The 25,841-nt window shown below is 39.5% G+C and overlaps 2 protein-coding genes and 1 pseudogene across 4 annotated transcripts; all 3 read left to right on the top strand.

Annotated features, from left to right (window-relative positions):
* The first annotated feature begins 224 nt into the window (after nucleotides 1-224).
* Nucleotides 225-5,479, top strand: LOC126781954 (pseudouridine kinase-like). Of its 2 annotated transcripts, none has more exons than XM_050507085.1 (9): nucleotides 225-360; nucleotides 443-574; nucleotides 947-1,049; nucleotides 2,514-2,561; nucleotides 3,410-3,507; nucleotides 3,586-3,700; nucleotides 3,899-3,981; nucleotides 4,238-4,802; nucleotides 5,220-5,479. In XM_050507085.1, exons 1-9 carry the CDS (start codon nucleotides 277-279, stop codon nucleotides 5,276-5,278), a joined length of 1,287 nt encoding a protein of 428 aa, XP_050363042.1. In that variant the 5' UTR covers nucleotides 225-276; the 3' UTR covers nucleotides 5,279-5,479. The 2 variants fall into 2 exon arrangements, with proteins under 2 accessions (XP_050363042.1, XP_050363043.1); XM_050507086.1 differs by having other exon boundaries at nucleotides 277-360; nucleotides 5,149-5,479.
* Nucleotides 5,480-13,666: 8,187 nt separating this feature from the next.
* LOC126783843 (pseudouridine kinase-like) lies at nucleotides 13,667-17,851 on the top strand (annotated as a pseudogene).
* Nucleotides 17,852-19,805: 1,954 nt separating this feature from the next.
* Nucleotides 19,806-21,957, top strand: LOC126781952 (3-ketoacyl-CoA synthase 4). Of its 2 annotated transcripts, XM_050507083.1 has the most exons (2): nucleotides 20,194-20,277; nucleotides 20,364-21,957. In XM_050507083.1, the coding sequence occupies exon 2, from the start codon at nucleotides 20,372-20,374 to the stop codon at nucleotides 21,710-21,712; it is 1,341 nt and encodes a 446-aa protein (XP_050363040.1). In that variant the 5' UTR covers nucleotides 20,194-20,277; nucleotides 20,364-20,371; the 3' UTR covers nucleotides 21,713-21,957. The 2 variants fall into 2 exon arrangements, with proteins under 2 accessions (XP_050363039.1, XP_050363040.1); XM_050507082.1 differs by having other exon boundaries at nucleotides 19,806-21,957.
* Nucleotides 21,958-25,841: the final 3,884 nt, after the last annotated feature.

Here is a 25,841-nt window from a genome sequence, read left to right as displayed (position 1 = left end):
GGGAAAAAAAAAGATTTTACCCCTAAAAAATATTATTTTTTTAAAAAAATCGGATGATATATCAAAAATATTTTGGAGATTTTGTACCTTGCTCAGATATGCCTTTATGCCCCAAAGTTGATAGTGAATCTCTTTGGACCATGAAATAATTTATACAACAAGCCGGGTCAAAGCCCAAACCCGAACCAAGGCATCACAAATTCACAATAGAAAATCAAGAGATCTGGACTTCAGTGTTGACTACTCTTCTTGCTTTGCTTGCTATCACAACGGTAAATGGAGAATAGAGCAGAGAGGCGATTGGATTCTATTACCCGCCACCTCCTTCTTCCATTGGAATCCAATCATACCCTTCATAAGGTACTAAATTCGAAACTGATTCATTCACCGTCTATCTCTGTATGTTTTTGGTAACTTTGAATTAATCAATTTTGACTGCTAGGTGGGTTTATCAAGTAACAGTGAGGGATTGAAGCATGAAAAAGGAGAGCCAATGGTGATTGGGGGTATGGTATTGGACATTCACGCCACTCCCTCTATTCCTGCTAATCCCAGAACCACTACTCCTGGCAAGGTATTCACTTTTCCCACTAGTTCTTTTTTTCATGAATTTTTCCTTCGTTATGTATAAAGTTTTTATTTTTATGTCTGTATTGGATATTCTGAATAGTATATATGTCCAGCTTTGCCGTTTTTGTTGTAAGTTAATCGGTAGTTGAGTTTCGAGTTTGTTGGATCAGTTCATTAGTTCAAGCCAATGCCTTTATAAACTGACGAATAGTTCAAGCCAAGCCAATGCTTATGGAAAAATAGTTTCTTTGATTCCACTTTATTAGTGTTTTTATTTGATGAAATTATAGGAACCTGTAGCAGTAGTTCTTGTGATGTTGGCTATTTTATATCATGACGTGATGATTGATTACATATACTCTTGGGAATTATCCAGGTGAGCTATGTGTTAGGAGGGGTGGCGAGGAATGTTGCCGAGTGCATGTCCAAGCTGGGAGCAAAGCCGTTCATGATTAGTGCCTTGGGGCATGACATGGCAGGTGATTTTGCAATCTTTTTGTATCTATTACAATCAATAGTATTGAAATCTCTTCAAGAGCCAAGCTGGCCTCATAATATAAATAGGAGCTTGTTAAATTCATGAAATTACTTAGATTGGAAGTATAATGAAGAACTTCTTTTGGGAAGGGTTGTTCGTGGCAAAAAGGATATAGTCTTACAGTCTCAGTTGGTGATGAAAGAACTGCAGTCTGCATGAAGAGATAGATGTCTGCCAGTATATATCAACCTAAAAAAGTAGAGACTATATGAATATTGACGGGAATGGTAATTGGGGATGAGTGAGGGTTCAAGAAGTTTGGTGAGGAAAATACAACCATATGTAACCTGTTTTCTTGTCTGGAAAGTCTTTCTATTTCAGAATGCTAACCTAGCAATAGAATGTCAAAATCCAAGCTTGGAAACATCCATTACATCCAGGCTGATTTTAAGAGTGCAAGAGTTGGCGTACGAGTGTTCTCTTATTAAAAAAAAAACTAATAAATAACTCTTTTAAAAAGGTGTGAGCTCTAGCTGGGATCATTGCTCATAGGATGATGAATACTTAAGATATGGTTCAGAGGAGATGGTTTTTCTGGTGTCACTATTGGTAGGCGATGTGTGAAAAGCCAGCTGAAATTCCCGTTCATGTTCATCTTCATTGCCCCATTGCAGTGGCGTTTTGGCAGGATTTATGTAAAAAACCTAATGTAACATGTCAGCTTCTTGCTGTCTTTATTATGTGAGAGAAATAAGTTATATGGAGGAAGTCAGGAATGGTGCTTGTAGGATGGATGTGCCTTGTTGGTTTGAAGAAATAGGACTTTGATGGAAGCGGTAGGAGTCATAGGTAGATCTTTTGTGTATGGTGAATATCTGGCACCACTTTTGGGCATGTGTATATTCAGAATTCAGAGATAGCAAATTCAGATATAGCTGCTATATTATTGGATAAGCAGGCTGTTGGTAGTTCAGCTTGATGTGTTACTGGTTCTTTTCACATAAACCTTTTTTAGTTGTTTTTTAAATTTATCAGTGGATACGATGTTTTTCATACCAAAGTCAAACAATTATTTGCATGATTCACTATAATATTTTAAAGGTTGCATTTAAAGCTGCATTACTTCTATGACATAACTTGTTTCGTTTATCAAAAGCATGGATGCAGGTTTCCAGTAATTTGAAAATTGATATGTATCTGCAACCGAGTTCTCCTTGTAATTTCTATAAATTACAGAATACATATTCTATGCATATAAATTCAACATGCCTTTATTAGTCCATTATTTATGTCTGGGAAAAAAGGTAGCAGTGCATTATATAAATATCTCTCATAAACTTTAACTCACGGATTACATGATATCTCTAACCCAGACATGTACGATCTGACTCATTTTCGAATACATCAATCTAACGTATCTGTACAGGTGAAACTGACAGTTATCCTCTCTTCTATTTGTAACTAGGAAACTTGTTGTTGGAGAACTGGAAGTCGCATGGGCTATCAACTGAAGGTCAGTTAATATTTTATATACATTTCAACGAAGTATGAAAGTGTTCATAAGGTGAGAGCCGATTCAATAACTTTTTACATGTTTCCATATATGTTCAAGTGCCAAACTGATAGACATTTACTTCTTTCTCCTGAGTTCTATCGAAGCATTATAACTTAATTTCTCAAGTATGCTGGCAGCTTGGATTTTTCATGGTTGGGTTAACTTCTTACAAGTTATGTTGGTGCCCTAGCAGTGTTATAATTTTGGACTCAGGTGTAATGATTTAATCAACCAGCTATCATAATTAAGCCAAAGGGCCTAAACCTACTGAACACCTTTCTATTCTGTTGCGAATACCAATATGCTTGCTACTGATTGAAGCGATAAAATGATTGATGGAGGACTAGTATTTCGTAGGGGTAACCATTTTGAAATCTGGATTACATGTGGTGTTCTTGAGAGCCTGCCAATTCATGTGATTCTGGATCGTATGTACATCACCCTTAAGTAGGCATTTTTATGCTCTTCTGCTTTATTTGTAATAAAGCTTCCTTTTTAAGTTTATATTTCCTAAAATATTTTGACATAGGTGTATTAATTATGTATCTGTCATCTAAATGTAAAGTTGTAAACAAATGTGACATTCTAGCATTGTTATCTCTTTCCGTCATCTTCAATTGGTTATAACATGTTTGCAGGTGTGTTTTTAACATGTAATCGTAATTTGGGGCAATTTGGAAAATACTGATGTTAAACATGGACTCTTTGGCATAAAGATTCTTGTTAATTTGCATTGCCCTCTTCAGGCTGAACCACGGTTCACATTTCATATTAGTTTATTGACATGTGATTGTGGTTTGACATAGGGATTTGGAAGCACCAAAATATCGAGACTGCTGTTGTTTGCAGCGTACTTGATGCCAGTGGGGAGTTAGCAGCTGCTGTTGCAAGTGTAGAATGTATTGTAAGTCTCTGATAAAATTAAACAAAGTAGAATGGTGTATTCAAATGCTTTATTTGCATACATAATGGCATGACGCAGGAAAAGTTTCTAACTCCTGAGTGGATCGAGCGGTTTCGATGCAATATACATTCTGCTTCAATAGTGATGGTTGATGCAAACTTGAACCCATCTGCTCTCAAGTCTTCTTGCCAATGTAATTTGTGGATTTTACTGTAGATTTCCTCTCTCTCTCTCTCTCTCTCTGTCTCTCTCTCATTATGAAGATATATGTTTCTGAATGACTTGGTTTACATTTTTTTGGGCAAACTCCAGTTTCCTTTTCTTTTCTCGGTTTGTATTTATTTTGGCTTTTCTTTCTTTCTTTTTTAAATATATTTATTTACTTTTTAAGTGGCAGCAGAATCTAAAATTCCAATGTGGTTTGAGCCGGTTTCAGTAGAGAAATCAAGAAGAATCAACTCAGTTGTCAAGTATGTGAGTGTTGTGCTCTTGTCCCTTTAATCCCATGTCAGATACTTGGCATCTTTTATTATACATGCAATACTATGTATAACGTTGTACCATAACTATAATAATTAGGAGCACAAAAATTTTACAAGTAAGAACAGGTATTATTTTTGATGCTGATACTCATACTTTTGTTTTAGCTGAATGTGTGTATGTGCGTGGGTGTAATTATTCATGGTTTTTTTCTTCCTTCTGCAGCTCACATACTGACTTATCTGTGCAGATAAGTTTTGCTTCTCCCAATGAAGATGAACTTGTTGCTATGGCAAATACTTTATCTGGTGGTAATGTTTTTTGCCCAATTGAACGGGATAGTAGCATAGGTAAATGTTCAAAAGAAAAGCTGTTTGATATGCTAAAACCCGCCGTCTGGATTTTGCTAAAGAATGGCATCAAAATAGTTATTGTGACTCTTGGTTCGGATGGAGTGTTCTTATGCTCTAAAGGAGGGCCAAGCTTGATGAGAGCTAGTTGTGATGGAATCAAACCATGTAACTCGGCTGATATTTTATTTAATATCATGACCGCAAGTTGTCCTCCAAAACCGTTTTCGACTCTTCCGGATTCTGAGCGAGGCTCCTTTCTGTTTGCTGTGCATTTTCCTGCACTTCCTGCATCAGTGTCTAGGCTTACAGGGGCTGGCGATTGTTTAGTTGGGGGAACAATTTCTTCTCTTTGTTCAGGCTTAGATATCATGCAAAGTGTGGCAGTTGGTATTGCAGTTTCGAAAGCTGCAGTTGAGTCAGAGACCAATGTGCCTTCCGCATTCAATTTGGCTACAATTGCAGGTTTGCATTTTAATATTTTGCAAAAGTAGATGAATTTGTACTTATTAGTAATTAAATAATAAAAAGGAAACAGAATGAGTAAGAAAAACGTTGGAAGCACCATGGACTCCGCACACTTTACATGAAACAATAAACCTTCACTGTAAATTTTCAAGTAAGAATCATCAAATCAATGAAGTTTTCTTTCTCCTAAGCCTGATATGATGCTTGAGATGACTCAAGATGGTAATGTAGTAAATCTAGGTCATAAGTTGAACCAATTTTCATAAACCCATTCTTGAGGGGCATCCAGATACTTATTGTTGTAGTCTGAGGTACTTATCTGTGGCACATATTACTCCTGCAGCCCTGCTATAAGCTACTCACTACGTGGACCTAGGGCTGGATGTACTGATCATTGTGCAATTTTCTATGCAGATGATGCAATGTCAGTATACTTGGCTGCTAGAGTTATATTCCATCAACCAATGCTGTGAGACAGTGAAGTCGAGAATTTTCTTTCATGCTAGATATTGAACCTCCTCATCCCATGGTAACCGTAAAACTTTCTAATAATAGAAGTGCATTTAGTAGCGCACTGTTGCTGAGTTGGAACTGAGAGCATTGTAGCACGGCTAATGCTTGATTGCTTGTAGAGTAATTGGAAAACTTAATAAATCTTTCTAATATTTCATTTATGTGGTCTAATTTTGAGCTCCATGAAAGGCTCTATAAATATTATCTTTGTCCTGTTTGGTTGGATGCTGCTGTCCGCACTAAGTATACTATTTACAAACTATTGTTAAGCCATAGTATTGATTTTTAAAGCACATCACTTGTTCTTCATATTACTCTTAACCATAACTGCAGTTGCGTGCCTACTCTTCTAAATTATATCATTTGAAGTGCGGAGAACCGGAGATGACAAAAATAGCAATTATACAGGTCATGAGGGAAGTTTCATTTTTGTTCTTGCACTTGGGGTCTTACTCAATTATCTATTGAGCTCCCAGAGAATGGTACTAGTTACTCCTTAAGCATTGATCTATATATACTTGAGTTTGGACTCGGGGCCAATTATGGCGTCTTCTATCATCGTTCAGTTCCCCTTGTTTGAGTATACATTTTGAATTCTAGATTGAGAGATGGATTTTCTGTCATGCATTGATGAATACAAGAAGTTAATACAAACAGTTATTTCGTGCTATTCCTGCAATTGTGTATTCAATAGCTTGTTACATCATGTGCACACTGAAGTTCTCCTTTAACATTTAGGGATTTACCAAATGGTAGTTACTTGGACTTCACAACTCCCTCTACCAAATAGTCAGTATGAAAAGAAACGGAAGAACTTCCGCAATGAAAACTGGTATTACAAGCTTTAGTCTCTCTAGATCATGATGCTTCGTTCGTCTTTCTCTGCTAGAAAAATATGAAGCGACACATTATTGTTTAAGATGTAAGATTCCGTCCAGCAGACATTTCGTAAGATAAAGATTTTAGTATATAGTGCCATCACTGGTTTGAATGTGGGACTTGCAAGATCCTTCTCCATGTCGAAGGGTTTTGGTTTGAGATGAACTGCTTTTAACGTCTACGAAACTCTGAGCTGCAGCAGATGTCTTCCAGGTCACATAAGTACACATTAACATAACATTAAATTATAAGCAAGGAAGTGAGCATATTGTCACGAGCTTACTCTTTTGCTATGCAACTCGTGCGGCCTTAGCAACTCCCTTATGCTAAGTCAGCCTTAAACTCGCAAACGCCCTGCTAGAACAATTGAAAGGCAAGAGAATATTTCGAAAGAGAACTTATATTGAACAAGAGAACTTACAAGTTTACTTGATAGCTTGCTTGCTAGATTGCTTGATTCCTGAAATGAGAGGGGTGCCTTGCTATTTATAGGCCTCCTCATCCTACTTTACAAGTTCTAGATATTTCTAGGACTATGTACATTGTAGAGAATTCTAGAGAACTCTACTTAACTCTACACAAGTCTAAGATGATCTTTGAGTGTTTTAGAGAACTCTAGAGTGGTCTAGTTCCACTAGCCTCTCCAAGGTTCTAGAGAAATCCGGAAATGTCTCAAGGCTTCTTGAGACTTCCACCATCTTCTAGGATCTTCTATGACCTTCCAAGGAGTTCCGTCATATTCCGGATCCGTCTAGAATGCTCAAGGTAAAATTTGGCTTAACTTTGGCGGGATGTGACATTCTCCCCCACCAAATCTCGCGATGCCCTCATCGCGCCTCATTGTATCGCTGGATCATGTCCTTGAACTGCCAAAGCGTATCCTCGGACTCCCAGCTTGCTTCCGTATCGGGCAGATCTCTCCACTTGATGAGGTACTCTTTGTAACTTGGTACGCCTCGACGTCGAATGACCCGATCTGCGAGTACTTCATCGACTTCCTTGTCGAAGTTGGTGATTACCGCCGTTGGTGCCCGATGCGATATTCCCCTCGATGGGTCTTCCTCGTCCTCATTGTATGGCTTCAACATACTCACGTGGAAGACCAGATGTATCTTTAACTTGGGCGGGAGGTTGAGCTTGTATGAAACTTTGCCGATGCGCTTGATAACTTCAAATGGCCCTTCATACCTGCGGATCAAGCCTTTGTGCACCTTCCTAAAGGCCTTGAACTGCTGCGGCAAGAGTTTCACAAGTACAAGGTCGCCTTCCTTGAACTCGACATGCCTCCTCTTCTTGTCTGCCCACTTCTTCATCCTTTTGGCAGCCTTGTGCAACGCCGCTCGAGCTAACTCCGCTTGCTCATGCCATGACTTGGCGAACTTGAATGCGGCTGGACTCTTCCCTTCATAGTGAGTGGCAAGGGATAGAGGGGTAGTAGGCTGCTGTCCCAAAACGATCTCAAAAGGACTCTTGTTGGTGGCCTCACTTTGCTGCAAGTTGTAGGAAAACTGCGCCACATCTAAAAGCTTGGCCCAATCCTTTTGATTGGCACTCACGTAGTGCCGTAAGTATAGCTCCAAGAGAGCATTGACGCGCTCCGTTTGACCGTCACTTTGTGGATGGAAGCTTGTTGAAAAATTCAAGTCTGACCCCAACATTTTGAACAGCTCCGTCCAAAATCTCCCCGTGAAGCACGGGTCTCTGTCGCTGACAATGTTCTTTGGAACTCCCCAAAGCTTGACTACATTGCGTAGGAATAGCCTTGCGGTCTCCTCTGCTGTGCAGTCGGCAGATGCGGCCATGAAGGTTGCATACTTGCTAAATCTGTCCACCACCACAATGATGCTTCCAAACCCTTCAGACTTCGGCAGGCAAGTGATGAAGTCCATAGAGACACTCTCCCATGGTCTCTCCGGTATGGGTAAGGGGTCAAGCAAACTAGACATGTCCTCACATACTCTTCGACCCCATCTCGCATCCTAGGCCAATAATACATGGACTTTAACAAGACAAGTGTGCGTTTCATACCTGGGTGGCCGGCCCATTTGGAATCGTGGCATTCCTTAGTTAGCTCCCTTCGCAAGTTGCCCCACTTCGGTACGTAGATGCGGTGGCCTCTCGTGTAGAGAAGGTCGTCGTCTAGCCAAAACCTCCGAGTTTTGCCTTCCTTTACTAAGGTAATGAGACTTTGTGCTTGAGGGTCTACCCTTAGTCCCTCCTTGATCTTGCTTAGCAATGGGCTAGTGACTTGAGAGATGCTTGCAAACTCCGCCTTGCGGCTTAGTGCATCCGCTACCACGTTCGCCTTTCCGGGCTTGTACTCCATGGTGTAGTCGAACTCCGCCAAGAAGTCTTGCCACCTTGCTTGCTTTGGACTTAGCTTCTTTTGAGTTTGGAAGTAGCTTGTTGCTACGTTGTCGGCCATGATCACAAACTTTGTCCCAAGCAAGTAATGTCGCCACACTCGAAGGCAATGGATGATGGCAGTCATCTCTTTCTCTTGCACGGTGTAGCGCCGCTCCGTGTCATTGAGCTTCCTACTCTCATAAGCAATTGGATGTCCCTCTTGCATGAGAACTCCACCGATGGCAAAGTCGGAAGCATCGGTGTGCACTTCATATGGCTTGGAGTGATCCGGTAGGCTAAGTACGGGCTCCTCGCATATTGCCTTCTTCAAGTCTTCAAAGGCTTCTTGACACTTTGTTGTCCATTCCCATGCCTTGTTCTTCTTGAGAAGGTCGGTTAATGGTGCAGCCCTCGCCGAGTATCCCTTGATAAAGCGACGATAATAGTTAACTAGCCCAAGAAAAGATCTTAAGTCATGTACCTTGGTGGGTGGCTCCCATTCTTGGATGGAGTGCACCTTGCAATCCTCCATCATAAGCTTGCCGTCCTTGATCTTGTGCCCCAAGAACAACACCTCCGGCTTCGCGAATGAGCATTTCTCCATCTTGATGTATAGCTGGTTTTCCCGCAAAACCTTAAGCACTTCCCACAAATGCTCCACATGCTCCCGCATGGTCTTGCTATACACCACTATGTCGTCCAAGTAGACGACCACAAACCGATCCAAGTAGGGGTGGAATAACTTGTTCATCAAGGTGCAAAAGGTTGCCGGTGCATTCGTTAGACCGAATGGCATGACCAAGAATTCATAAGAACCGTACCTTGTGATGCATGCGGTCTTTGGCTCATCTCCTTCCGCAATGCGCACTTGGTAGTACCCCGAACGAAGGTCTAACTTGGAAAAATATCGTGCATGGCCCAATTGATCAAAGAGATCGGCAATGAGAGGGATAGGGTATTTGTTCTTTACCGTGATCTTGTTGAGTGCCCTATAGTCAATGCACATGCGAACAGATCCGTCCTTCTTCTTTTGGAACAAGACCGGGGCACCGAACGGGGCTTTCGAGGGTCTAATGAACCCCGCATCCAAGAGCTCCTTCAATTGTCTCCTTAGCTCCACTAACTCCAGTGGTGCCATGCGATATGCGCCCATGGCGGGTGGTTTTGTCCCTGGTTCCAACTCGATCTCGTGGTCGATCTCTCTCCTTGGGGGTAGTTTCTTGGGCAGCTCCGCAGGCGAAACATCCTTGAACTCCTCAAGAACTGCGGCTACCTCCTTGGGCATGGCATCTTGCGGCCTTGGCTCCTCGTCATCGAACTCATTAAGGATGGCCAAGTAGCTTTCCTCGTCCCTCTTGATGCCTTTCTTGAATTATAATGCCGAGAACACCTTGGTGTCCTGCTTTGCCCTTCGGGTTGTTGGCACCACGCACGATCTTTCGCCATCCATTATGCATAGGCTATTGGCGAATGGCACCGGGAATGCCTTGACTTGATCGTGAAATTCCAACCCCAAGACTACCTTGTAGTCATCCATCGGCACAATCGAGAAGTCTAGGTTCCCAATCCAAGCTCCTACGCTTGTCTTGACTCCTCGAGCCACTCCTTGTATTGGGTGGGCAGGTGAGTTTACCGCCTTAATGGAGCCTCCTCTATTTGTTGCCTTGGGTCCAAGCTTGCGTGCCTCTTCCACGGGAATGAAGTTGTGAGTTGCCCCCGTGTCGAGCATCGCCGTTGTTGGCTTCTCACATATGGTGATTTCCGTGTACAGCAATCCTTTGGCTTGGACCTTGGGTGTAGAGCGAATCGCATTAAGCACCTGCATAGACCTCATGTGTGCACCCTCATTGCCACCCTCGACTTTACTCTCGCCTTGATGACTTCCTAAGAGTGCGCTTAGTGCTCTCCTTTGTGGGCAATGCCTAGCCCAATGTGGACCATCGCATAGGAAACACTTGTTGTCATTTGGCTTGTCTGAGCTCCGCATGTCCCTTGACTTGCCTTTATCCTTGAATCTTGCCGAGTAGCTCTCGCGGCGGGGCTCCTCCTTGCGTTGGGTTTTGTCTCCCCCACCTTTGGCATAGTTGCTCTTATTCTCCTTGGGCTTGGTAGACTCTCTTGGACTTGAGAAATCCATTAAGCCTTCGGCCACGGCAATGGCGGAAGCAAGGTCTTGCACTCCTCGTCGCCTTAGCTCCGTCTTGGCCCATGATTGGAGACCATCCATGAAATTGAAGAGAGCATCCTTGTCGGACAAGTCGGGGATCTCAAGCACTAAATTCGTGAACTCTCTAACATAGTCACGAATAGGCCCGGTGTGCTTGAGCCTTCGCAAGCGAGCTCTTGCCTCATCCTCGGCATTCTCGGGATAAAATTGCTTCTTGAGCTCTTTAACAAAGTCATCAAAGGTAGAGATGGTGCACATACCTCTTTCGACATCTCCTCGCCTTCTCCTCCACCATAACATGGCGGTGTCGGTGAGATAAAGAGTCGTGGTCTTTATCTTGGCATCCTCCTCCATGATGCCTACGGCCCCAAAGTATTGATCTAGCCCCCATAAGAAGTTGTCTACTTCTCGAGCGTTGTGCATGCCTCCGAAGCTCTTTGGCTTTGGCACCTCGATCCGCTTGGCTTCCACATTGCTGCTGGTACTGGCCCCCGTGGCTAATGCGCGTTTGCATAGGGCAAGGTCTTCTTGCATTGCCTCTATGCGCGCAGAAACTGCTTGCATCTCCTCCATGCGTGCAAGCATGCTATTGTGCTCCCTTTCTTGCACCTCACGCATCAGGGCGAGTTCCCCCATGAACTCCTCGCGAACCTTGTCAATCTCTCCCCGCAAGGACTCTTCTAGCTTGAGCATCATGCCCTTGATCGCAGTGTGGATTGCGGCGTCCTCCGCCTCCAAGTCTTCCACCTGGGCTCCCATGCCACTCACGCTCTCTTCCACTTGAGCTAGGCGTGAGTCGATTGCAGCTAACATGTCCTTCACTCGTTCCTTCTTTGGAACCGTCGGGTTGACAAGTTCTTCATGACCCTTCTCTTGCGTGTCGTCGGAACCGCTACCAACAGGATTGTCATTCTTTGCCATTGTGTCGAGCTAGCCTCTTGATCGAACTTCGGCTCTGATACCAACTGTCACGAGCTTACTCTTTTGCTATGCAACTCGTGCGGCCTTAGCAACTCCTTTATGCTAAGTCAGCCTTAAACTCGCAAACGCCCTGCTAGAACAATTGAAAGGCAAGAGAATATTTCGAAAGAGAACTTATATTGAACAAGAGAACTTACAAGTTTACTTGATAGCTTGCTTGCTAGATTGCTTGATTCCTGAAATGAGAGGGGTGCCTTGCTATTTATAGGCCTCCTCATCCTACTTTACAAGTTCTAGATATTTCTAGGACTATGTACATTGTAGAGAATTCTAGAGAACTCTACTTAACTCTACACAAGTCTAAGATGATCCTTGAGTGTTCTAGAGAACTCTAGAGTGGTCTAGTTCCACTAGCCTCTCCAAGGTTCTAGAGAAATCCGGAAATGTCTCAAGGCTTCTTGAGACTTCCACCATCTTCTAGGATCTTCTATGACCTTCCAAGGAGTTCCGTCATATTCCGGATCCGTCTAGAATGCTCAAGGTAAAATTTGGCTTAACTTTGGCGGGATGTGACAATATACTTGTCTGTCTGACAATTAGTTTGAGCTCCTTATATCCAAAAGTCCTGTTGATTCCGACGTAATAAAAATCATCACTTAAATGATGCTCCACCGTTCTTGTATAAGAGACCTCTAAATCCACGGCAAGAAGATACAAAGCTCAGCAGTTCCCACGAAACCAACTCTGCAAATCAGAGAAAAGTAGGGACATCTGCAACTTCAGTAGAAAGCTGGACGAACTACCAACTGCTGTGCAGCAACAAATGAAACTCATCTATTCAGACAAGTAGAGTTTCTTAATATATGATCAATAAGTGCAACTATCTTCAAAAGTCGATCTTTTGGTGGATGAAGCAGCCAGCACATTACAAATTTACAATGCATGTCATAAGAGAGAGTTGGATGGTTTTTGCTTTCAATGTTTGCACTCAGCATTCACCTCGGAATAATTTCTTTTTCCATACGTGGAAGGTTTGAATGAACTAAAATGAATGTAATTCAGAGAAGAATTGCTGATGATTATACTACTCAAAATTCAGGAAATTCATAACCAATCTATTCTGCTTTTCTTTTCTTTTTCATTTAAGATTCACCATAACAAATAAATGGGAAGCTCAATAGATACATGCATATACATACCAAAATATTTAACTTAACTCGAGCTGTTTAGTGTTTACGAATTTGTCACTGGGTTAAAGTCGATCCATAATTACTATATTTGTACAAGTTCTATATACCTTTTGGTTCAACAATCGTCTTGTTCCACTTGGTCATCATTTCTCAGATGTCACTGAGTACATATAACTGAGCTTGATTACCTATCATCTTCTTTTCATTTCGCAATTCTTAAATAATGTTAGATTAGTCGTCTACTCTTCTTACGGATAAGATTTGGTTCGAAACCACAACATCCCCTAAACACTGTATGCATGTATGCCCTAGGTTAACGTTGATTACTCAATAATCATTCATTTACGGTTTTCCCCACTCTTTGGGCCATTGTATATACAACAAGCTGGGCAAAGCCCAAACCCGAACCAAGGCATCACAACACTATCGCGAGTTTTTGGTCCGATACAATAAGAACTGCTTATTTATGTCATGCTATTGCCGCCGCTGAAGCAGCTATTGGACCGGCTATTGTGTTCCTGGATAACAAGCCCAAGGGGTTTCTTGTTGATGATAGTGACGATATTGATGATAGTGACTGATATTTTTGCAACCAATCTAATAAATCTAAGCGTCTACAGTGTCATTGTAGAGAATCCCTGTTTTCTTTTCCATATTTTTATTTCTAATATAAAAGCATATTCTAAAGATTATATAGAAAGATTCGGATCTATTTAAACCACGATCATGAGCAAGGGCGTAAATAGGCTCAGAAATGAAATGTTCCAAATGTTCCTGTAACACAAGGTACTTATTCGATCTAATAAGTACAATACCATTGTGAGAAGAAAATTAGAACCGGAACTCTTCTTGCTTTGCTTGCTATCATATCACAAGGGTAAATGGAGAACAGAGCAGAGAGGCGACTGGATTCAATTACCCGCCACCTTCTTTTTCCATTCGAATCCAGTCATACCCAGGTTTTAAATTCGAAATTGATTCATTCACAGTCTCTCTTTGTTTGTTTTGTACTTATTAATCAATTGCGACTGCTAGGTGGGGTCATCAAGTAACAATGGGGGATTAAAGCATGAAGAGGCAGCGCCAGTTGTGATTGGGGGTATGGTATTGGACATTGATCCCACTCCCTCTATTCCTGCGATTCCCAGAACCACTACTCCTGGCAAGGTATTCACTTTTCCCACTAGTTCTTCATTTTCATGAATTTTTTCCTTGATCACATATAAAGTTTTTATTTTTATGTCTATATTGGAGATTCCAGTTAGTATATATATCCAGCATTGCCCTTTTTGTTGTAAGTTAATTGGTAGTTGAGTTTCGAGTTTGTTGGATCAGTTCATTAGTTCAAGCCAGTGCCTTTTAGAATATATATTGACGATATACGCTTATGGAAAATCGATTCTTTAATGCCACTTTTTTAGTGTTTTTATTTGATGAAATTATAGGAACCTGTAGCAGTAGTTCTTGTGATGTTGGCTATTTTATACCATGACATGATGATTGATTACCTGATACTCTTCGGAATTATCCAGGCGAGCTATGTGTTAGGAGGGGTGGCGAGGAATGTTGCTGACTGCATGTCCAAGCTAGGAGCAAAACCGTTCATGATTAGTGCCTTGGGGCTTGACATGGCAGGTGATTTTGCAATCTTTTTGTATCTATTACAATTATTAATATTTTGACCTCTTCCAAAGCCAACCTGGCCTTGATAAAAATAGGAGCTCGTGAAATTTATGGAAGTAATTAGATTGAAAGTGTAATGAAGAATTTCTGGTGGAAAGGGATGCTAGTGGTGAAGACGATCAATGTCAAGTAATTATTTGGTCTCACTAGTTAATGAAAGAATAAAAAACCTTTGCTTTTGAAATAGCTGCAATGAGATACATGTCCACGGTAGGCTGTTATCAAAAGTAAGTATAGACTTTATGAATACTGGCAGGGATGGTAATTGGGGATGAGGAAAGAATTTGGTGAGGAAACCAGCCATGTCTGACATTTTTTTTTCTCGTTTATAAAGACTTGATTTCAGAATGCTTCTATTGTAGGGTATGCCAACATCCAAGCTTGAATATATAGTGCATTACATCCAGGCTGGTTATAAAAAGAACCAATAAATAACTCTTCTAAAAAGGTGTGAGCTCTAGCTGGGATCATTGCTCATAGGATGATGAATACTTATGATATGGTTCAGAGGAGATAATATTTCTGGTGTCACTATTGGTGTGTGATGTGTGAAAAGCCAGCTGAAATTCGAGATCGTGTTCATCTTCATTGCCCCATCACAGTGACCTTCTGGCGGAAATTATTTGGATGAAGAGAGCAATGTTGCTTGGAGGATGGATGTGCCATGTTGGTACTTTTGGTGGTGTGAAGAAATAGGACTTTGATGGAGGACCTAGGAGTCAGAGGTAGATCTTTTGTGCGATGGTGGATATCTGGCATGACTTTTGGGCATGTGTATATTCATAATTCGGAGATATCTCATATGTTTATTTAGAATTCAGAGATAGCTGCTATAGTATTGTATGGGAAGGCTGTTGGTAGTTCAGCTTAATGTGTTACTGGTTCTTTTTACATACAACTTCGTTTAGGCTTTTTAACATTTATCAGCAGAAAGTTTGTTTCTTGTACAAAAGTAAAACAACTATTTGTATGTTTTACTATAAAATTTGAAATATTTCACTTAGGGCTGCATTACTTTTATGACAGAACTCAAAATCCATGGATGCAAGGCTTCCAGTAAATTTGATATGTATTTGCAATTGAGTCCTTGTAGTTTCCATAACTTACAAAGAAAAACATATTATATGCATATAATTCCAACATGTCTTTATTTGTCCATTATGTATGTCTGACAAGAATTATGTAGCAGTGCATATAGCTACTTGTACTGAGGTGAAAATTGAGACCTGATTGTAAATTTTATATAAATATCTCCCAATAGGGATTCAGAAGCTCCAAATTATTGAGACTGCTGTTGTTTGCAGAGTACTTGATGCCAATGGAGAGTTAGCAGCAGCTGTTGCAAGTGTTGAATCTATTGTGAGTCTCTGATAAAACTGTTGTTTCTTTATGAGAATGGATTGAAATTATAAACTCAAACAAATCAGAATGGTATATTCAGATGCTTTATTTGCTTATATGATGGTGGGACACGGGAAACATTTCTAACACCTGAGTGGATTGAGCGGTTTGTATGCAATATTCGTTCTGCTACAACTGTGATGATTGACTTAAATTTGAACCTGTCTGCTCTCAAGTCTTCTTGCCAATGTCAGTCTTGGATTTTAATATATATTTCTGTCTCTGTCAATATGAAAAATACATGTGATTGAATTCTATAGACTTGGTTTAATCTTTTTTTTTAAACTGCAGTTTGCTTTTTCTTTTCTTGGTCTCTATTTATTTTGCGTTTTTTTAATTAACAGTGGCAGCAGAATCTAGAATTCCTGTGTGGTTTGAGCCAGTTTCAGTAGAAAAATTGAGAAGAATCAATTCAGTTGTCAAGTATGTGAGTCTCATGCACCTTTATTCACAGATTCTGATTTGTTATTGTATGTTATTAGTTTTAACCCCTTCTCATTTTGTGTTTGAACTTTGGGGCTGGTAGGGAGAAGGCTTGAATGTGGTGTTGCCAGACACCTGAATGTCTTACATATTCAATCATTTTCTTTTTATTCCTTCTGCAACATACATCTTGAATTTCTGTACAGATAAGGTTTGCGTCTCCCAATGAAGATGAACTTGTTGCTGTGGCAAATACTTTATCTGGTGGTAACGTGTTCTGTCCTGTACAACGGGAAAGTAGCACAAGGTAAATGGTCAAAAGAAAAGCTGTTTCGTTAGAGAATGGCATCAAAATAGTTATAGTGACAGTTGGTTCAGATGGAGTGTTCTTATGCTCTAAAGGAGAGCCAAGCCTTATGGGAGTTGGTTGTGAAAAGATCAAACCATATAACTTGAATGGAACATTCTTTAAAACTTTGACCACAAGTTGTCCTCCAAAACCATTTTCTGGTCTTCTGGATTCTGAGAGAAGCTCTTTGCTGTTTGCTCTTCATTTTGCCGCACTTCCCGCATCAGTGGTTAGTCTTGCTGGGGCTGGCGATTGTTTGGTTGGGGGAACTATCTCTTCTCTTTGTGAAGACTTAGATATCGTGCAAAGTGTGGCAGTTGGTATTGCAGCTTCCAAAGCTGCTGTTGAGTCAGAGACCAATGTGCCGTCCGCATTTAATTTGGCTGCAATTGCAGGTTTATCTTCTTCGTTCTTCATTTGAATTATTTAGAATTTAACCAATCAATACTTGCATTTGATTTTATTTTGCAAAAGGAAAGATAAATTTTTACTTGCTAAGTTGCTAATAAACTTTTGATGAAAAGGAAATAAAATGAGTATGATAGGTTGGTTTTTCCCCTTACTGTCGGCACACTTCACTCATAGCTTTATCACTTACTGTAGATAAGTTTTCATCAAAGCAATGAGATGTCTGTTCTCCTGATCCTTATATGACGCTTGAGATGAATGATGATGTAGTAATTCTAGGCCACTAATCACACAGCTTTATGTCTTATTTACATAAGTTGAACCAATTTTTTTTATAATCCATATCAAGGACATCCAGATACTTATTGTTTTATCTTATATATGTAACATTGGCAAGCATTTTACTCGTACCTATAAGCCAATTACTACCGGCCTAGTGCTGATGTTCTGATTATTGAGGGATTTTTCTCTATGCAGATGATGCAAAGTTGGTGTACTTGGCGGCCGAAGTTGTATACCATCAATCAATGCTGTGAAACAGTGAAGTTGAAAATTTTCCTTCATGCCAGTTATTGCACCTCTAAATTCTTTGTAAATGTAAATCTCTGTTCGACTATTTTTGAGTTTGAAGACGAAACATCCGAGCATGGCTACTGCATGTAATGTAATTGTAGAACTCGCTGAATATCCTTCTCTCTATATTTCATGGACAGTGCTTCCAAATATGAAGCTCCATGGAATTAAATACAGAAACTTGTATTGTTGATGTTTGCGTTTTTGTTTGGAAACTGGTAGTCACTAAAGTTGGCCTTGAGCTTCAGGTCCTGTTAATCTATATGAGAGCCTCCAGTGTGCTACCCCCGCTCGGGTTTGTATCTCTCAGAAATGATCGAACTTGTCAATGAGATGTGGTGGTTGAGTACCAAGACTTTTAATCAATCCCCTCACATGGCAAAACCCCTTAGCCACCACAAACCCCACCCCATTGGAGCCTTTAAAAACATACTTAAACTCATGACCAACTATTATTTATAGAATAAATGAATAAATTGTTCATCTTGTCACGAGGCATACATGTTTTGCACTTCAGCTTATTTTGTTACGGTTTGTTTTATTTATGTCATGGAATGGGTTGGCTTGGGAGTATGAAGAATGATGTTTTCAATTGTAAGTTTAGGGGGCGCGGGTATGGTCTGATTGATGTATTGTTTTTCGACACGGGATGCATTGTCTGCTCGTGCAATTTTTCCATCACATTTTGTTTACAATATCTGTTTGTATCGGTTGATATGCACATGTTTTATGAATGGTGCGGCTATTGCCACCTCATTATTTATTTTGTTCATTCATTCTACTTATTTTATCTCACATTTTAAATTTAACATTAAATTTGATTATTTCACCTACTTCTTTTTCCAAAACTATCCTTAGATAACATATCGAATTATAAGATAATTTTTAGAAACAATCTTTCAATTAATTTACACCAATATAAAAAGAATGATACAATTTTTAAATAGAATCATAATCTGATTCATATATTTCTTGCTTATATTATATATATATATATTTTTTTTTAATTTGTTTCTAGAAAAAATTAAGTGTTTATCTAATATAAATTTCAAAAACCATAGATTAACAACTTTAAGTTGTGAAAAAAAACATCATAGATTATCAACTTTGAACAATGAAAAAAATATTGATTTTTATTTGTGATGTTCATCAGGTATTATAAAGATATTATTAAGTTAACAGTAATGATTTATGATTTGAATAACAAATTACATATGAATATCGAACAAAAAAATGAAAATTTTCAATAAATAAGATGGAAATATTTTTAGATCGGGTGAAAAAGATTAATATTTCAAATCACAAATTAAGTATTGTCTGTATACCTATAACTAATTGATTATGTATTTAAAAAAAATTGTATATTAATAGTCATTTTGCACTTGGGTAATATAGTCTTTCAGTAATTCAAATTTATGTGGGGTGAACAAAAAAGTTAGTGGGGTGACAATAACCGCACCCTTTATCAAGTAGCCAGAGTCATTATTGTGATTGGAATAAGACAACCAATATGAGATTTTTGATTGATTTTCAAATAAAAGTTCTTTGTTTGGGTCTTTTGGGGAGTTGAAATAAAAGTTCAAATGAAGGCAATTCCAACTTACAGAATCGAGTCTCATGTTTACAGAAACTCATTCAAATTGAAAGTTTCTTTAATTCGACTTGATCAATCATATAAACTGTTTTATCAAAAGGTAACATTTCATGTCCAAATATTATTTGTAGAATGGAAATGCAAGCAAACTAAAAGTCAGATTAATGTACATTCAGAGAGAATATGTAAAGATTAAAAGACAAATGATTCGCTTAATGAGTTTTACACTATAATATGACTTGTTTAGGATCACTTTTTTTTTTAAGAAGTTTAGAATCACATTTTCATGATATAAGTGTGAAAACCCCTAAAAGCTTTCCACTAGAAGTCTAGAATCGACCAAAATGATGGGCTTCAAATTTGCTAGATGTTACACACATTTGTAGGATAGACACAAAAATAAACGCCTGCTATATATGGGGTGCGCGAGGACCCTGCAGCCTGCAGCGCACAACGCCTTATTTCACTGCTGTCAGTTTTTCCGAACTGAAGAAAACGTGCATGGAAAACGCATTGAAGCTTCCACCACTCATCTCCTCCAAAACCCCAAAAATATTCAAATCAATCAAAAACCCCCCAAATTTATTTATTCCCTTTCTTCTGGTTTCCTCTCTTCCTCCTCCTAAATCTTGGACGAAGCAGAGACAGGGTAGCAATGGCAAGCAGACCAACCCCTTCTTAAACCTCTCTCACTCTTCTCCATCTTCATCCTCATGTCATGTCTCTAGTCTTACTTGGTCCATAATCGCGTACGGGTCTTTTTCGCTCTAGTTGTTGTATCCACCACTCCTTGAAACCCGACCCATTCAGATCCGTTTTCTTCACGCAGACACTGCTCTGCTCCCTATATAACCCCTTCCCCTCAAAACCCACTTCACTAAATCTAATAAACTCGAAAGCTTGAGTGTGTTTCAGAGACCCAACTCAATCATGAGTTCTGTCGACAATGGCGGAGCTCAGAATGGTATTCAGATCCACCAGGAGCGTAGCAGACTCCCGGATTTCTTGAACAGTGTCAACATGAAGTATGTGAAGCTTGGCTACCATTACTTGATAGACAATCTTCTGAAGCTCTGCTTGGTTCCTCTAATGGCTTTCATTGTTATTGAAGCCTCTCGAATGGAACCAGATGACATCCACCAGCTTTGGCTTCAACTCCAGTACAATCTGGTCAGTGTCATCACTATCTCTGCTGTTCTCGTTTTCGGATCCACCGTCTACATTATGTCCCGACCCAGATCCGTTTACCTCGTGGACTACTCCTGTTACAAGCCCCCGGAGCATTTGAAAGTCAAGAACAAGAAGTTTATGGACCATTCGAGGTTGATTGGGGCCTTTACTGAGTCCTCATTGGAGTTTCAGCGCAAGATTCTTGAGAGGGCTGGCATTGGAGAGGAGACTTACTTCCCTGAAGCAATGCATTCCATTCCTCCCAGGCCGACAATGGCGGCCGCGCGTGAGGAGGCAGAGCAGGTGATTTTTGGTGCATTGGATAATTTGTTTGCTAATACAAATGTTAAGCCTAAGGACATTGGGGTTGTTGTTGTGAATTGTAGTTTGTTTAACCCGACTCCTTCGTTGTCTGCTATGATTGTTAATAAGTATAAGTTGAGGAGTAACATTAGGAGTTTTAATTTGGCGGGAATGGGGTGTAGTGCTGGAGTTATAGCTGTTGATCTTGCCAAGGACATGTTGCAAGTTCATAGGAATACTTATGCGGTTGTTGTGAGCACTGAGAATATCACTCAGAATTGGTACTTTGGAAACAAGAAGTCTATGCTGATACCGAATTGTTTGTTTCGTGTTGGGGGGTCGGCGATTTTGCTGTCGAATAAGTCAATGGATAGGCGTCGGGCTAAGTATAAACTAGTTCATGTGGTGAGGACTCATAAGGGAGCTGATGATAAGGCGTTTAGGTGTGTTTATCAAGAGCAGGATGATACTGGCAAGACTGGGGTTTCTTTGTCTAAGGAACTAATGGCAATTGCTGGTGGAGCTCTTAAGACTAACATCACAACATTGGGTCCCCTTGTTCTGCCTCTAAGTGAGCAGCTTCTATTCTTTGCTACTCTGGTGGCAAAGAAATTTTTCAATGCCAAAGTCAAGCCTTATATCCCAGATTTCAAGCTTGCTTTTGATCATTTCTGCATACATGCTGGTGGTAGGGCTGTGATTGATGAACTTGAGAAGAATTTGCAGCTTCTGCCAGTTCATGTTGAGTCATCTCGGATGACACTCCACAGGTTTGGTAACACCTCGTCCAGCTCGATTTGGTATGAGTTGGCTTACACCGAGGGAAAAGGCAGGATGCAAAAGGGGAACCGTGTCTGGCAGATTGCATTTGGAAGCGGCTTCAAGTGTAATAGTGCTGTCTGGGAGGCTCTCCAGAATGTAAAACCATCTCCCAGTGGTCCTTGGGAAGATTGCATTGACAGCTACCCAGTGCAGATTGCATTCTAGCCGTGCTCAACCACTATTTGGTTTGATACTCAATTTGAAGGTGGAAAGAAAACATATTGATAGAGTAATTGGTCAACTTAATTTCCGTAGAAATAATTTTTTTTTCTCTTTTCTATAATTTGAAGCGATTAAGCATGTCAAATCACTCAAATGTTATTTGGTGATTCAAGTCAAGATGTGTATCTCATTTACTTTGCTCGAGTTAATTGAGTGGCTTGAAATCTTTGATATTTAGCAGAAAACGTTTATGCTAGATGCAGTAGCCCTGTGATTACTAAATATTATGCAGGCCCTTAGAGGTCAATATAAAGCAAAGTGTATCTACTATATTTTCATTCAAAGACAAAGAAATGATGGCATTGAAATAATTTTCCAACTTTAGAAAAGCGTATGCAAACCAAACACATAAAACTACCATACTGGTCATTGATCCATCATGACATGTCTCTATCTGCAAGTGTGGTAACATGATGACTCTTATATTGCTAATATTGTGAAATCTTCGTTCTTTTTTTTCTGCAAAATGTGACGGCGATGCTGTTCTGGGCAGTGTGATAAATCTGGTGTCTGCATATTTCTTGCTCTTCAAGAAGAAGTTATCATCAATGATGCATGTGGGATTTGTTCAGCTAAATGTCTGGACTCTGGATAGGATGAATGTGACCATCTACTACTTATATCACTGGACCAGGAATTCACCTAACATTTCATGGTTTCTGTTATTAGGGTTTAAATCCAGAATGATCTTTGTCTTCTGGCAACTAGGCAGCTGGTACATCAGTAGGGCACATTGCAATTTCTCCATTGCTTTCAGACAACACATGATGGTGATATATTGCAGTAGGGCCTGGCATCTTGGATAGCTATGATTATTATTGGCAGATGCATCAAATTAGGTTGCAATCTCCTTTTCTTAATTTTTTTGCTCACTCTGATCCGAATCTTTTGTGAAGCACTAGGTTTGTGGAATGTAGTATAAGGTAGACAAAGATAAATTATTTATGGAAACCATAGGGTAAAATATAGCTAAGAGAGATTTTAAATACACACCTCAAATCTCTTAATACACACTCATACTTAATACATCACCTATTTCAATTCTCATTCCAATATTTTTACTAAATACACCACATAAAAAACTTAAAATACCCTTGAATTAAAAAATAACAAAATATGTCATTATTTGGATATATAAGGCTACTTTTTACAGTGATTATATATATATATATGTTAACATCGTATAGATGTTCATATCGATTCTTGTTTGTTCTTATGAATCATTATAGATTGTAATTATTATTATTTTCAAATTCTTTAACCATAAAAATGATAAACAACATGAATATATATATATATATATATATATATATATATATATAAGAGAAAGGGATGAATTGATTGTTTGAAGAAGATGAACATTTCTTTGTTAAGAATGTATGAAGATGAAATTTAATGAAGGATGAAAAATCATAATTCTTTTCATGAATTACCTTGTTTGGGACTCTAAAATAGAAATGATTTTTTTGGTGAAAATTAAGAAATGAATTGATTGTTTGAATCTCGCACTTAATTTTCCATCAAAATATATATTAATTTAAATTTCCCTGTAAATTTTCTTATTTTAATTGTTTCTAAAAATAAATTATTAGTTTTGATAATTTAATTTGTTTTTAATTTTCTGAATTATTACATGTACTTATTTCGGTCATTCAACATACATGCAAAATGTTATTTGAATTATTGAATGATAGGGGGTGTGTATCAAGAGTTTATGGGTGTGTATTTATAACTTCTCTATGTCTAAAAGCGATATAGGTACCGAAAAAGATTTCAGTCTAGCATTAATGTAAACAGCATTCCGTTATAGGTGATTGCTGAACGTTGAAGGATTTGTTAGGTTGAACAGATGAGGCTGGATAGAGGAATTGAATTGGAACCTCTTTTGGTGCAGGCACAGAAGGAAGCAATCTCAATCACAGATCTTAAAAATCAATCATTCACATATCTTTATCTTTGCTACTACAACAGGAAGCCCTCACTTTGCTTTCATGTAAACAATTTCCCCAAAAAATTTGACTTCCGACATTGCCCATGAGAGAGATATTGTTTCACTAAAATTGAAGACATTGTTGAGGGTAAGTATTATAAAAGCACAATGAATTGAGTGAAAATACATACGGGAAAATGGGAGAGAAGCGCACACGATTTGCAAATGAAAGAAAAACTGTAGGGTGCCGGATGACCGAACTCAAAAGGAAGAGAGCAATTCAATCCCAAAATACAGCAAAATCAGTATTTTGAAGATTTAAAAAAGGGATTCTTATAAAAAAGTCAATTTTGATACATGAAATGAGAAAAAAGTCACCTAAGTTTTGGAAATTAGAAAAAAAAAATCAGTTTTCTAAATCTCTTATACCATTGCCACTGAAGTTTGAATTATTTACAAAATGCCACTGTGCTCATGACTTTCCTATGTTTCAATCGCCGAGAGAAAAGGGAAGATTTCCCGTCATAACCTTCTCCTCCTCCCGTTGTTATCGTCGTCGGTGTGTTTGTAGACGGCATCGTGGGGGGATGGGCTAGGGTTCCGTCGACGTCGTCTCTCCAAACCGCTCCAATCTGATTTGAAAAAGGAGGTCACCATACACCAACTTATGCGACGACTTGGCCACCAAGGCCCCAATTTCACAAAGTTCAATCATATCCTCAAAGCTCAGGCTGGGTCGTCATTGATGCTTTAGTATAGTAGTAGCAGCGTTGGGTGGCAGTATGGTAGCGTTAGGTCGTCATCGATCTAGCAGGTTACAGTAGCGTTGGCTCTTCATCAATGTCATTTTCGTTGCTTGAATCGAAGGCGAAGGAAGAGGTGAGGCACTGATGCGGTAGTTGGTCTGGGTTGGGTTCGGTTAGGAACATGGCGATTACGTCGGTGAAGATAGTGATTGGGTGACTAGAGTTTCGGGGTGCCTAAATAAGAAATTCGTTTTTTTTCTTTTTTGTTTGTACATCTTCAATTGTCTGAAGGCGACGACGATGCTTCTCCTTCTACTACTGATGCTCGTAGGAAAAAGATATTGAACGAGTTTATTGTTGTTGTATGACAATAGCTATCACATTCTCTATCACACTACCTGTCACAACAGAAAGTTAGTGTGATAGGTAGTGTGACAGTAGGTGTGACAGATAGTGTAACAGTGAGTACGATATGTAGTGTGACAGATAGTCTGATAGGTACTGTGACATCGGTAGTTAGTGTGATAAGCAGTGTGATAGCGGGTGTGACAGTAAGTGTGATAGTGGTCAGTGGGTGTGACAACAAATTTGACAGCGGGTGTGTGATAGGTAGTGTGATAGCATATGTGACATGCCGAGAAGAAACGTCTAAATATGCGAAATTATATTCAAATTCAAAGGAGATTGGTATGAGTATGTTCAAAATGAAAAGAATAACTAGAATTAGGAAACCTTGAGCTCGGATACAAATAGTGTGATAATGATTGTGACAGGTAGTAAGACATAAGTTGTGACAGGAGTTGTGAGAGGTAGTGTGACAGGGGGTTGTGACAGGGGCAATGTGTGTGACAGTGGTTGTGACATGAGGTGTGACAGTTAGTGTAATACGTAGTGTAATAGTAGTTGTGACAGGTAGTGTGACAGAAGTTGTGACAATTAGTGTAAATAGATATTGTGACAACTTCTGTGACAGTAGGTGTGACAGTTAGTATAAGGGGTAGTGTGACAGTGTCTGTAACAATGGTTGTGACAGTAGGTGTGACAGTTAGTGTAAGAGGTAGTGTGACAGTGTCTGTGACAATGGTTGTGACAGTATATGTGACATGCCGTGAGGAAATGTGGAAATATGCGAAATTTTGTTAAAATTCAAATGAGATTGGTATAAGTATGCTCAAAATGAAGAGAATACCTAGAATGAGGGAATCTTCAACTTCGGTTTCGTTGGAATTGCTTGGAGCACCGCCATCGATGGCCGCAACCCTTTGCGATGGTTGTTGCGCCTTGTACGGTTGGTTGATTCGGAGTGAGTAGTATATCAAATGAAAGAGGGGAACAATAATTTTCTAACGGTACCAATTTCATCAAAATCTATCGCCGAACGAGAAATGTATGGCCG

This window comes from Argentina anserina, chromosome 2, assembly GCF_933775445.1.
Source record: "Argentina anserina chromosome 2, drPotAnse1.1, whole genome shotgun sequence".
Classification (NCBI taxonomy): Eukaryota; Viridiplantae; Streptophyta; class Magnoliopsida; order Rosales; family Rosaceae; genus Argentina; species Argentina anserina.
Note: the sequence above shows the minus strand (reverse complement) of the source record. Positions and strands in the feature narration are given on the sequence as shown.

Excerpts from the sequence above, each read along its gene's own strand:
- LOC126781954 (XM_050507085.1), top strand. The coding sequence starts at position 277 with ATGGAGAATAGAGCAGAGAGGCGATTGGATTCTATTACCCGCCACCTC. Across the intron at positions 1,050-2,513 it reads CTTGGGGCATGACATGGCAG|GAAACTTGTTGTTGGAGAAC; the intron begins GTGATTTTGCAA and ends ATTTGTAACTAG. Across the intron at positions 2,562-3,409 it reads GCATGGGCTATCAACTGAAG|GGATTTGGAAGCACCAAAAT; the intron begins GTCAGTTAATAT and ends GGTTTGACATAG.
- LOC126781952 (XM_050507082.1), top strand. The coding sequence starts at position 20,183 with ATGAGTTCTGTCGACAATGGCGGAGCTCAGAATGGTATTCAGATCCAC.